Source organism: Oculina patagonica, chromosome 7, assembly GCF_052425735.1.
Source record: "Oculina patagonica isolate OP01 chromosome 7, crgOcupat, whole genome shotgun sequence".
Taxonomy (NCBI): domain Eukaryota; kingdom Metazoa; phylum Cnidaria; class Anthozoa; order Scleractinia; family Oculinidae; genus Oculina; species Oculina patagonica.
Window position 1 is genome coordinate 26,563,081 of NC_135764.1, and position 13,429 is coordinate 26,576,509.

At 38.6% G+C, this 13,429-nt stretch overlaps 1 protein-coding gene across 1 annotated transcript; it reads right to left on the reverse strand.

The window, feature by feature from the left end:
* Positions 1–325: 325 nt before the first annotated feature.
* LOC144660435 (uncharacterized) lies at positions 326–5,621 on the reverse strand. The gene is made up of 2 exons (XM_078521052.1): positions 2,190–5,621; positions 326–1,782 (listed from the first exon to the last, which is right to left on the reverse strand). Exons 1-2 carry the CDS (start codon positions 5,509–5,511, stop codon positions 1,727–1,729), a joined length of 3,378 nt encoding a protein of 1,125 aa, XP_078377178.1. The 5' UTR covers positions 5,512–5,621; the 3' UTR covers positions 326–1,726.
* Positions 5,622–13,429: the final 7,808 nt, after the last annotated feature.

Sequence of the window (13,429 nt, forward strand, 5' to 3'; positions counted from 1 at the left end):
GTTCGTGGTGTTATTGTTAAGTAGGAAACATTTGTATTCTTCGCGCTTATCACAGCAGTTACTAAACAACCAAACAAAGCAAAACAAAGAAAATCTAACCTTTGCTTAGTACAGTGACAGTAGGTTTGCTGGAAGCGCAAAAATTGGAAATAGTCCTTCAATGGTTTGACAGGAAACTGATTGCGCTTGACTCTGGAAAAATGAACTATGACTGGGAGGGAGGAGGGGGAATGAGCTCAGCATGCGCTCAGTTGTGTGAAAGGAACTTGCCGTTATGTGTTCCGTGGCACCAGATCTGCAACAACTGGAATCAGGACACTCGGAACTTGGTCTCAACTTATTTATTTTTCAATCTTGCTTAAATGTGTGGTAACAACAAAGCTAGTTTAAAATGCACACCTGCAGGCTATATACACAGCCGAGAAAGCTTATATTTCAAACATAATTTCAACTTAAAAGAAAATACTTTAGTTTGATCAGTAAGAACTACCCTCGATTCGTATAAACACAATTTATCGCCAATAAAGATACTTAGTATCAAGGCCGAAAAAATAATAATGATAAATTTTCCTTGTATATTTGAGCCTCTTTCGCCTGTCAGTGTATTGAAACCTCTAAAATTCGGTCATTCTCCGTCCGATTAAAGCTAATTTCCAGTCCGTACTGCGCAGTCTCGGGCTTTGTTTCCATTTTTTGGCTTGAATTCGTTGATACGTTACATTTCAGTAATGGCGTGCATGCAGTATTTTAGTTCGCCATTACGGGTCGTTTCCTTCAGGGGCGTCGGTTTGAAATATCATCGAGGTACTTCTACTCGTTATTAATGTTTTGCAAAGATATCTGGCGTTGATAATGAAGAATAAGGCAACTTTGCCTCGAAATTTTTATTTTGGCTAGTAAACAGTCCTTCTTGCGAGGCTCACATAAACATTGCAGGAGGAGATAGCGCAGAATAGACTGGGTCAAAACAACACACTATTTCTAAGGCTACTATAAACTAGGACTCGAAAATCGCTTATCCGCGTATTCACTATTTTACATTTATACAACGTCTTTAAAATAAAAATCACACGACTTGTTACCTATTGGGACACTTTCTAAAATCACTATCAATTTTGACTCAAAAAGACGCCTTTCGAATATATAGCGTCTAGCCCTACAAAACTAAAAACTACAGATTTATTATCTATTGACTCAACAAGAATACTTAAGTTAAAAAAAAAAGTTATAAACCACCAAGATTTTTCGCTTGGTTTGATTGGTCAAAGTGTTTCACGTGATACATATCACACACACACACGACGATGCCCTTTTTAAAATGAAAATGCTAAAAAAAGAAACGCTTGCGTGACATTTGAATAACTCACGTGCTCTGGATTAACAAAAGACTATCCAACCAATCGATGATTGTAGAAATTAATTGAAAGCGTCTTTTCCAAACCTAAGTTTCTAGCCGCAAGCGAGGCACCCTTTTTAAGTTTTGTTTTTCTCTCTTTTTGCTGGGAAATGACTGTAGAAACTTCTTGGAGAATTATTTTGCCAAAAAAGTAATACTGGATCATTTCTCGATTAGCTGATTAGTCCTTGGCTTCAAAATTGTCCTCTCAATTTCATTTCGCTTATTCCCGGGCACCCTAGTCGTGTGAGCACGATGCTTTTGTCAGACAATAGACGCGATCGAAAACTAATAAAGTCTACTATGTTACACTTGCAAGAAGGTCCTTGCTTACTTTTTGTGTGGCTCAAGTTCTTCTTCGAGTTCTCCTCCGTCAGTCTCTCTTCCTAACAAAAGAGACACAGAGAATTGGTAAATACAGTAAAACCTTGAACGAAACGAAGCATTCGCAAGCCAGCTAGCTAGCCTAAAAACACTTAGGTTTATTATTAATAGCCTGATTAGCACTACCGTTATTCTGAATAACACGCAGGTTAGCCTGTATAAGGTTAGCCCTCATAAATGGCAATATATTTCGCCTGTTTCGGTGGTTTCTTTTCGTTTCGGGTTCTTAGTACATGTCCAATAAAGTGCATAATCAGCGCACTATGGAGACGAAAACTCCTGGTCGTTGTACAAAGATGTCCGTTATAGAGAGATAACATGTGTAATATAATGGGAGACATTGATAATTCTGATTTAACTGTAACTTGGTGAACCATAAATAGAAATATATATCACCAACACCACTTACTTTCTTTTCCAAAATCAAATGTCACGTTATCTCCAATCAGCACAAACGGTGCCCAGTCTTCAACCTTAGGAAAGCCGTTATCTCTCATCCACTTCATGGCCTCGTGAAGAGATTCACTGGCACTCTCCCCATGAGCAAGATGCTCGTAGAAATGATTCATGAGCTGCTCTGTTGCTCTATCTTCTAGCGCCCACAGTGCCACCAGAACCGACCGTGCACCGGATCCTAGGAACGCCCGAGCGATTCCAACAACTCCCTCGGCTCTAATCTGTCCACGTGCACTGTGACAGCAGCTAAGTACCACCAGTTTCGCTCGTAGTCGAGCTTTCGAAATGTCAGACATCGTCAATAGGTAGTCATCGTCTTGAGGAGCCCCACCAGCAATCCGTACAGTTGGTGCAAGGGCAATCTCTCCTCTTTCAGCATTTCCATGTGCAGCAATGTGAATCAAACTTACTGAATTTATCACTTCAAGTACAGCCCGCTTTGTTGCGCATTCTCCTAACAGTGGCGGAACGCCTAGCAGTCGTCCCACCATCTCTGCTTCTTTTCTTGCGCATTCCAATGGTCCGAGTCCATTATAAAACACATCACCAACTGTAGGATCACCCACTATCAGTGCACCAGTTTGACTGTGATAGTCTGCTGGACTGTCCTGGATGAGCTTCAGAATCGACAAAGAAGGAACGATGCGGATCCTGTAAGCCTCTGATAAATACTTGCCGCTTTCATCTCTTAACGCTGCAAATGGAACTTGGTTCAAGAAACGATCAGGGACAACAATGATTTCGGGCTCATCAAGTAAATCAACCACAGGAGCAATGACCATTCGGTAACACAAAGAAAGGTTGGATTCGAGATCTTGACTTTCCTTGCCGTCGTCTTTATCAAGTCGCAAAGCTGTGTTGCTCTCTTCTTGGGATGACTCCAATTTTGGCTCAATATCATTTAAAGATCGGTCTTCGCAATTCTCCTCGGCTAAAACACCAAAGCTGCGGAAACTTTTGGCAAAAAAATCATCTAAACTGGGAACTAATCTGGCATCAACAATCTCTTTATGTACTTCTGTTCTTCGGAAATGAATGACGCCGCTTGCTTTAAGGACCCAAACGAGTACATCTTGCTGATGGTATGTAATGTACAGACAACTGCTGTTCCTTTCTTTTTTCATAATGTTTTCAATCCGTGAATACGGAAAATCTGAGATTTGCTTGTTTTCAAGAGAGTACTGAGCTGCCATTAAGTCTGCTAGCGCTCTAGCCCGTCCCATTTCTTCAACGCACAAAGCATCGTAAGGCTTCCTAAAAGCACATAATAATTCACTCATCATCTGGTTGGAGATAAGGTGCCGGTCTGAAAATGATATCTTAAACTGATCGTTGTCTTCGAGAAAAACTCGCAACTCTTCCCTTTTTCTAACACTCTCAAGCAGATAGTAAAACGCTTCTTGAACTTTTCCTTGACATAACTCTACATAAAAAAGTCTAAGATGACATTCACACTCGCTATCACCGTCTCCAATATCTTTACATATTGGAAGTGCTTTTTCAAGACATTCTTTAGCCTTTAAATATTCACCAAGAGATAGAAACATAGTACCTAGGTTTCTGTAGTGAATTGCCTGTCCATTTCTATCACCAATTTCAATCGCAATCGCAAGTGCTTTCTCGATGTATTCTTCAGCTTTTGCATAATCACCAAGATATTGAAATGCAGCTCCTAGGTTACTGTAACCTTTTGCTTCTCCACCTCTGTCGCCAATTTCCACTGCAAATGCTATTGCTTTTTCAGTGTATTCTTTAGCTTTAGCATATTCATCAAGATAAAGAAGAACACTTCCTAGGTTCCCGTATTCTGCTGCTTGTCCTTTTCTGTCACCAGTTTCTATTGTGATCGCAAGTGCTTTTTCATAGTATTCTTGAGCTTTGGCATATTCACCAAGAGACACAAACACAGCTCCTAGGGTAGCGTATTCTGCTGCTTCTCCGTCTCTGTCACCAATTTCCATTGTGATCGCAAGTGCTTTTTCATGGTATTCTTGAGCTTTGGCATATTCACCAACACATTGAAACACCTTTCCCAGGTTTCCGTAATCTGCTGCCTCTCCGTTTCTGTCGCCAAGTTCCATTCTGATTGCAAGTGCTTTAAAAAGGTATTTTTTAGCTTTTTCATATTCAGCAAGAGATCTAAACACAGCTCCTAGTTTTCCGTAATCCGATGCTTCTCCTCTTCTGTCGCCAATTTCTATTGTGATCGCAAGAGCTTTCTCAATGTATTCTTGAGCTTTGGCATATTTACCCAGAAATGTAAACAAAGATCCTAGTTGTCCGTACTCCGATGCTTCTCCTTTTCTGTCGCCAACTTCCACTTTGATCGCAAGTGCTTTTTCAATGTATTCTTTAGCTTTTGCACATTCACCAAGAGCAAGAAAAACAGTTCCTAGGTTCCCGTAATCTTCTGCTTGTCTTTTTCTGTCACCAATTTGAAGTCTGATCGCAAGTGCCTTCTCATGGTATTCTTGAGCTCGTGCATATTTACCAAGAGAACTAAACACAGTTCCTAGGTTTCCATAATTGAATGCTTGTCCTTTTTTGTCACCAATTTCCATTCTGATCGCAAGTGCTTTATCAATGTATTCTTGAGCTTTTGCATATTGACCAATCCCTTTAAACACATTTCCTAGCTTTTCGTAATCGCCTGCTTCTCCTTTTCTATCTCCAATTTTCATTCTGATCGCAAGTGCTTTCTCGATGTATTCTCTAGCTTTGGTATGTTCACCAACAGGAAGAAGCACAGCAGCGAGGTTTACGCAATTTTCGGCTTCTTCGTCTTTGTCTCCAATTTTCAAATCGATCGCAAGTGCCTTTTTGGTGTATTCTTGAGCTTTTGCGTATTCACCAAGACATATGAACACAGTTCCTAGGTTTTTGTAATCTGCTGCTTCCCCTTTTATGTAACCAATTTCCCGTCTGATCGCAAGTGCTTTCTCTAGATATTCTTTAGCCTTCACATATTCACCCAGGCAAATAAACGTAGTTCCACATTGTCCATAAGCTCCCGCTTCTCCTTTTCTGTCACCAGTTTCTTTCATAATATTAATTGCTCTCTCACACAGTTCTTTTGCCTCTACATGTTTACACTGTGAATTATATATATTTGCCAGTTTTAGGGTCAATAGCCCTTCTCGTTCACCCAAATCGCGAAGTTTCCTGACGCATTTTTTTGCGTTTGTGTAATCACCAATAAGACAGTATGCATTCAACATTATGTGGTAGATTCCCGTGTTAAATAGTTTGACATACTGTTCTTCTATCTCTTTCATATCAATCAGGAGAATCAAACATTCTTTACATAACTCGATGGCTTTTAGTCCACGATCGGTGTTGACAAGAAAATTAGCGACAACTAGGCCTATGCCTACGAAGAACGAGTTTAAAATGTTTCCCACGCTGTTCATAGCGTCCAGTTGGGTTAACCTTGTAAAAAATAAGAATTAAAACAAGCAAATAATCATTCATTATAGTAATGCTTTCTATATCATAAAGAAATTGAGGTTAAGAAATGGGAAGTCACTGTTGAGCAAATTAAAATTTTTGCGAGACCCTTTTCTTTTCCCTCTTGCTCTTGCGGAGACAAACAAGAAGCTTGAGAAGCTTGAGAAGCTTAAAATCGGGCGCTTAATAATTAGCTATCTGTTTTGACTTGAAAGGCAGGGTACAGTACAGTAAAAATCACTGGAAAAACAGTCACTTAAACCTATTCAGGCCGGGGGGGGGGGGGGGCTTTTGAGGCCCGCGCTGACTTTGGACGCTTATAACTTTTTCAAGATTCAACCAAACGCTGCCAAACGTTGCACGTTTATCTAAAATTTATCTCGCAATAATTTGGTAGGATTAGTTATTGTGCCAGTAACTTGAAATCACCATGGCAACGTCATTTTGACAGGCTTGTTTTCCCAAATTTGCATTATTACCTAATGACATAATGGTCTCAATTTATAAAAATATATTTCGCACAATACAAATAAACGATTGAACTAGACGTCTAGAAATATAAATTTGTAACACTTAGCAAAGTGCAGCCTTTTCGCAATACTTTATAAAGGCGGGGTTTTTATCTGAAGACCAATTTTTCCAACGCTTTAGGTGGCTGACGCATTTCAGTATTTTCCAGCCCTTACACTTTAATGGAACAGTATACAACTCCTAATCAGGTAACTACTATTGTCAAGAAAATGATCGCAACTTATTGACCAATGATTAGGTATTTGTTTCATACCATTACTGTAATAGCAACTGGTAAAGAATAGTAGTACTGACCCAAAGTATAAGGGCTGGAAAACACTGAAACCATTTCAGCCGCGTTTCAAGGAATCCAAAAAAAGCTTTACTTATCCCATAAATATTTGTTTTGCAGTATTTTGTTAATTTTTGGACGATTTTGGTGGATGTCTGGGAGCCGATAGTTTTTCTCAAAGGAGTTTACTGGCAGTCTTTGAAAATCCTGAATTTCGTCAAAATGAGCCAAAATAAAGTTTTAAAATTTCCTTTATCAATATGGTTCTTATCTTTTTATTCAATTGAACTATGAACTGCTTTTATGCAGTACTGTCCACAAAGACTTCAATTTCCTCAAAGTTTCGAGACAAATGGATACAAAATATTTCGTGCCGAATGTAATTTGATTAAGTGAATGTTTTCACGTCTATAAATACTTCAAGAAGTGAATGATAAACCGTTTTGTTTTCATCGATGAGAACCACTTTCAAATAGTTAATGCATAAAAAATAACAATCAGATCAGAATACAATAATTATTAATGTAAGGTCTCGCTATTATGCCTCGGCAGAGATACTTCTTTTTTGCAAGTTCAAATGTATGCAAATTTCGTGTGAAATGTAATTCGATTCCATTGTCTTGTTTACAAACTCTTTCTTAAGAAAGTTGTATTTTCGTGAATAAAACCCATTGGCCTGTTTTGTTTTCCTGATCATGTTTGTCTGTGATTTTTACAAAACATGTGGTCTTTTTTTCGGAACTTTAAGTTGTACACAGATGTTGAACACAGATGTCACTTCCGGAATTTCTTATCTAAAATTCAATTGGTATTTAATTATAATTATTCGAAGTTTTCATTTTCAAGTCATCTTTTCATTCGATAGCTTTACTGATCTCGTAAAAAATTTCCATTCAAGCTCACACCAATACTGTACATTGCCAATGTTTTGCTGACGTCTTGAGAAGTGTCTTATTAACGTCACTAGTCAAATCTAAAATATATCCAAACCAAGTTGTGCAAACATTCTACTCTTTGTGACAGGCGACTTTGATGCCCAACTGTGCGGAAATGAAAATCGCATACTTCTTGCTAAATATATAAAAAATAGTTTTAAAGTGGAGTCCGCCTCAAAAAAATGTACCGCCAGATCACACTGCTATTTGTAGAAACCAGCAAAGCGTCTAGTTTCAAATTAAGTTTCCCACAAAAACATTGCGTGACATGAATGACGTTACCCTTTTTATTTACAAAAATAGCTTCAACTTGTCAAAGCAACTACAGTTTCACAATGGTGATTATTAGTACTTTACCCCTTAAGCTTTTTTTTTCTGTCCTCCCGCCGAAGCAAAGAAGAGAACCAGATTGCAGATTAGCCCAAAAGTCGACCCAGTGTTCCTACAACGATTTACTGTCAAAACTGAAATGAAACCGATTGACCCAGGCTAACCCCGTCATTTTTAGCCGACAGGAGACTATCGTCTAGGACGATCAAAGGGTAAACTATAAATCGGCCACGCCCGATTAAAAAGGGACGGTACTCCTAAAAACGTCCTTGCACAACTTAATGGCTTTTGGCCACGATCGGTGTTGAAAAGAAAAATACCGACAACTACGCCTTTCAAAACTTTTTCTATGTTTTCCATGGCGTCCAGTTGGTTTAACCTTGTAAAAAATAAGAATAAAAACACGCAAACAAATATTTATAAAAGTAATGCTTTTATGTCATAAAGAAATTTGACGTTTAGAAACGTGAGTCACTGCTGAAAAAATTAAATTTATTTCCAGACCCTCTCGTTTTCCTCTTGCCCCTGCAGACGCAAGAAACGATCAGCTTTTACTCCTAAATACGCTCTTAGTTTAATTTCAGTGCTGATATTGTTTTTCCTTTGACAGGAGACTAGAAACGAAAGAAACATGAACACATGGTACAGAATGTGGTTCGTACCAATCGGAATGAAAGGACAGCTTAAAAAGTAGTCCACAACTGCTCATTTCTGGCCTGTTGTATTTTGTATTCTCAATTAAGGCACGAGATACCGTAAAGTTACTATCTTTGTATATCTGACATCTGTTACTACAGCGACTTTACCCTACATCAAGGGCACTTCTGAGACTATTGCGAGGATCCTACAACCCTACAATATCCGTGTAGCTCACAAACCTATAACAACGTTACGACATTTACTGACCAACGTTAAAGACAGGGACGAACCTAACAACAGACAGGGAGCGATTTATAAGATCAAATGCTCCGACTGCCAGGCCTCCTACATCGGAGAGACCGGTAGAAACTTGACCACGAGACTGACTGAACACAAACGAGCGACGAGAAATGGTGATGTCAACAATCACATTTCTGAACACCACCGACTTACTAAACACAAAATCGACTGGGACTCTGCTGAATGCTTAACCTACAGTACTAACTATTTTCAACGACTGACTCTGGAAAGCTGGTACACAAACTTAGAACAGACGCCTATCAACAGATGTCAACAACTACCGGCACCTTACAAACGACTTATTCACGACGTAAAGAGAAGCGACAAACGAACCGCCAACAGAACGACTTAATTTGACTAACAATAGACGGAACAGAACGACTTAATTAGACTAACAATAGACGGATCGAAACTGACCAATTACTGATGACAAACTTTACACGAGTCTTACAGCCAATAACATCACGGCTTAACTGACCAATCAGCTTCAACGGACCAGACTTATAACATCATCGACTGACAACAACTTTTCACTTGACTCTGAAGATGACTTCCGCTCAGGTTGTCGAAACGTCAGTCACCAACAACAGTTCTTCTCAGAACTACTCTCACCCGGACGATCACACTATACGAACTACTGATACTCCTGGGTTCAAACCATTTACTTTATTTGTTCATTTTATCACGTGCTTTGCACGATTTGATCGATTTCGTTCCTCCTCCTGTACATGGTTACCAATCGACCCAAACAGCTCTCGATCTTAAAGCAAATGACCGATTTTGCGAACATCTACCGCTTTTGTTGTGTAAATGTCCTGACTATCTAAGAAATCGAGCCATATATTCTAACACAATCGCCACGGAAGCAAACAAATACTATCAAAGTGTTTTTCAGAACCAGATCAGAGGATTTCTAAAACAAATTTAAATGTTCCCTATTTTTGGTAAGGGTTTTAAGATGTGTCCTGCATTTTTCAAAAATTTAAAATAATCATTTCCCAGTTCATTATTAATTTCGGGTTACCCAATTGTTGCTGAGCCCCTCATCTTATGAATTATGTTTTATTTAATATGCACCTCGCCATTAATTGTAGATCTCGAAAACTCTTGGTGTCAAAACTAAACAATAGACCACTGTTATAAAGACAACCTGTATGATTTGAATATGTATGGCACGTTCAAGTCCACGAACATAATTAAATTTGAACGACTACTATACTCATCATTGTGGTTCACGTTCTAACCACTCACCACAAATGATAACAAGTATTGCTTCAGGAATAAAGGTCAATAAACTTAGTTAAAATTCTTTAAGAAATCCAATTTGGAAACCAAAATCGATCTGCCCCAGGCTATATGAAACGACAGCAGCTAAATCATTCAAAATAAAACAATATGCCTTTTATAAACTATCAGAGGCTTACTAGCATACCTTTCGATTTTGACTGCACAAGAATTAAGGTATCACATTACAGGGATGTTTAAGATTGTACTTAGCTTTTCAAAAGTACGCATGCCTATCCATGTACAATTTTCTTTGAACCGTTGAATTTATTTAATTCAGACTTGTCAGACAAGGTTGAGTAATCACTGATAATTATCACGTAGTGTTAATTTTTTTTAGTGTTAAAAATACGTTATTATTTTTTAATGATAAGCTTCGCATGATAGTTCGCGGAGTTATCATAATGTGCTCTATGTACGTTAGTTTCCCTTCTAAATAAGTGCTCTCACTATGTTTTTAGTAAATCGCTTGGGTTATTTGATCAACCTCATGCACTTATAAACCTTTTTTTTTACAGATATGTTACAGGACTTTGTTCCCATCGTTATACAAACCTTAATACCACAAAGTGTAAAGCAAAGTTTAGTCAAACGTGTGTTTGTAACTGGCATTTCAGCTCTGTTCTGCAGAACTGATCAAATTGACGGTTATCATAGTCTCAACTTCTACCAGACGAAAAATGTGAGCAGATTTTGCTGTGCGGTGACTGAACAGAACTTGTTTAAGTCGCTTGAATTTAATTATAAGTTATTTATATTAGCACCAAATTCCAAAGATAGTCAGTCATGTGATTCACGCAAACCTACCTTAACGTTAAGATCTAAACAGCAGCTATTTAGACATATCCAGCACTAATAGCTGCAATATGAGGCAAGACTTACCGTGTTCTACGTTCTTTTTCCCTCTGGTAGTACTGATCATAATGAAACAGATCGAACACGAATAATTGAAACAGCAGGGGTTTTGTCTGCAAAACAAGAAGCGCAATGCAAATTCACTCAATTCCGTAGGAAAAAACGTTGTGAGGACCTTTTGATAAAGTGTGTTTTATCATTTGATAACTTCGTTATTGTTACTAATACGGACAAGGGGGTCCTTTACCTTTGAAGGTAATATCCTTTTGCTATTAATGTATCTTCACATCTCGGTTTTATTTTATCACTCTGAGAGATTGAAGTCCTGTGAATAAATAAGTTAACTAAAGAACTAATTATCATGTTTGGTCTGCTGCAATTCTTCATTTTAATTTCGAGGTACAGAAGACCGTGGAGTTAATAATATTGTGTTTCACTAAGAAACGAAATGTACCTTGCACAATGAGATCGATTCGATTTCCTCCGCTTTTGCATGACCACTGAACCAAACGGTTTAATGCAAGAAATTGATCGGTTTTAGACCGTTTTACTTTTTAGTAGTTGCAATTTTCTGTTTTATTAATAATGTCGAGATCGTAATGTGTATTACTATTATTAAGTTAAGATAGAATCCAGTACAACACAAGGTCAGCCGCACTTACCTCGGCGAATTCGAAGTACACGGAGTTTCAAGGAGTCGGTTTAGAAAGGACAGAAAGTGAAACCGGAAAACACTCGGGGGGTTCCCGACATTCCGAGAAGGCAGATTATCATATTACGTCATCAAGCAACAACCACTTATAATTAGTCACAAATTAGGATTTAACTATTCTAAACTGCATTCTTACCTGCGATCGGGCATTCTTCAAGCTAAAATCATTTAGAACGCCAGTATCTCATGTTGCAGACCCCAACAAAACCTTTTTTGACGCGTCATTGATCACTGCATAAGCCTACAATGTAAGAGTAGTTTTTCGAGCGAGCGGATTTTGATTGGGCAAGCCAGGGGATGCTTGGGGAGAGATGAAAAAAGAGGGAGCAGGAGCGAGGCTGTCTCAATTCTCTACGATTGCGACTACAAGGCCAAATACGCCATCACTGTAAACATCCTTCACACTTCGAAACTAGTACTCTTATTGTTGCGAGCTTGGGGAGGGGTGGGTGGAGCCACAATCCGAGTCTCCATTCCCCCCCCCCCCCCCTCGGGTTCCTAAAAAGTACAAACACGCCAAGTTTTAATATGCATGATTAAAGGGCCATCATCAACCATTATGCCTTGCCTTCATTCCGTACAACAGAAGTTATGGACTTTGCGGCAGGGATAATTTTCATCAGGATTGCAAGCTGTCGTTTTTACGCCCAATATCTATAAAATTTGAAAATAGTTTTTTACCTGATTTTAATGCCTTATCTTTATCTTGATTTGACTGAAATGTTCATGTAACGAAAATAACAACAGAGGCTGAATAGTACAGTCTAATTAATATTCAATCTATTTTGAATAGTTTATACCAAATTGCCATGGCTGGCCTTCGCTGGGTTATGTGATTTCAAAACTGACCAGTTTATTTTGATAAGTAGTAGTTTGTGTCATAAAATTTTCTTTTGGAACATTGCACGTCTTGTGTCAAAATTAATACAACTTTTAATTCTCCTACTGCATAGTTTGATTGGTCAAATGAGTAGTACAGATGTTTTGCTTTGTTTAGTTTTGTTGTGTTTTCTTTTGACTATGTGGAAAGCACGCATTTTAACTCTGGCGATACAACTGTTCACCGCGCGCGCTGACAATATAAAGCGATGAACAAGGTTGTTCAGTTGTTTTTTCTTCTTTTTTGCCTGCCGTCAATCCCCAATTTCCATCAATGAAACACGCCAGCAGGGAATCGCTGTAGTTGTATTCAGCGTTGTAAAGTCTAGAACATATTTTGTTAAATGCAACTACCGTGAGTCCCTGTAGGCGTGTCGCAGAGGAAATTGAGGATTGGTCCACATGAACAAAATATCAACTCGGTCAACATGCCGCATGCTTGGTCAATAAGGTAACCGAACAGCTGAGCGGGCCATTAACAAAAATATGCCATTTATAATGCAGTATTGCAGTTCAATAGGATTCGTCCCGCTAATCACAACTGACAGTTACTTAAAAAAGAGAAAATCTGACCTCTCTTAGTACTGTGACAAAGGGTTTGCCACTAGGAGCGCAAAAATTGGAAAGTAGTTCATCAATACACTTTTGGCTTGAAAACTTATTGCGCTTGACTCTGTAAAAATGAATTTTGACTGAGGGTGGGGGAGGTGGGGAATGAGCTGAGCACGCTCTTGGCTACGGGGAAGAAACTTGTCACGTGTTCCAAGGTACCAGATCTGCAACAACTGCAATCGGGACACTCAGAACCTGGTCTTCGCACATTTATTGTTTAACCTTTCTGAAGATTTACAGTAACAACAAAGCTAGTTTAAAATGTAAATCTGTGCTGGTTATGATTTTCCCTCTAGAAAGCTTTTATTTCAAACATAAAAGTAATTGAACTTCAAAGAAAATACTTTCGTTTGATAAACAAGAGCTACCCTTAACTCTTATAAGCACTATTTACTGCG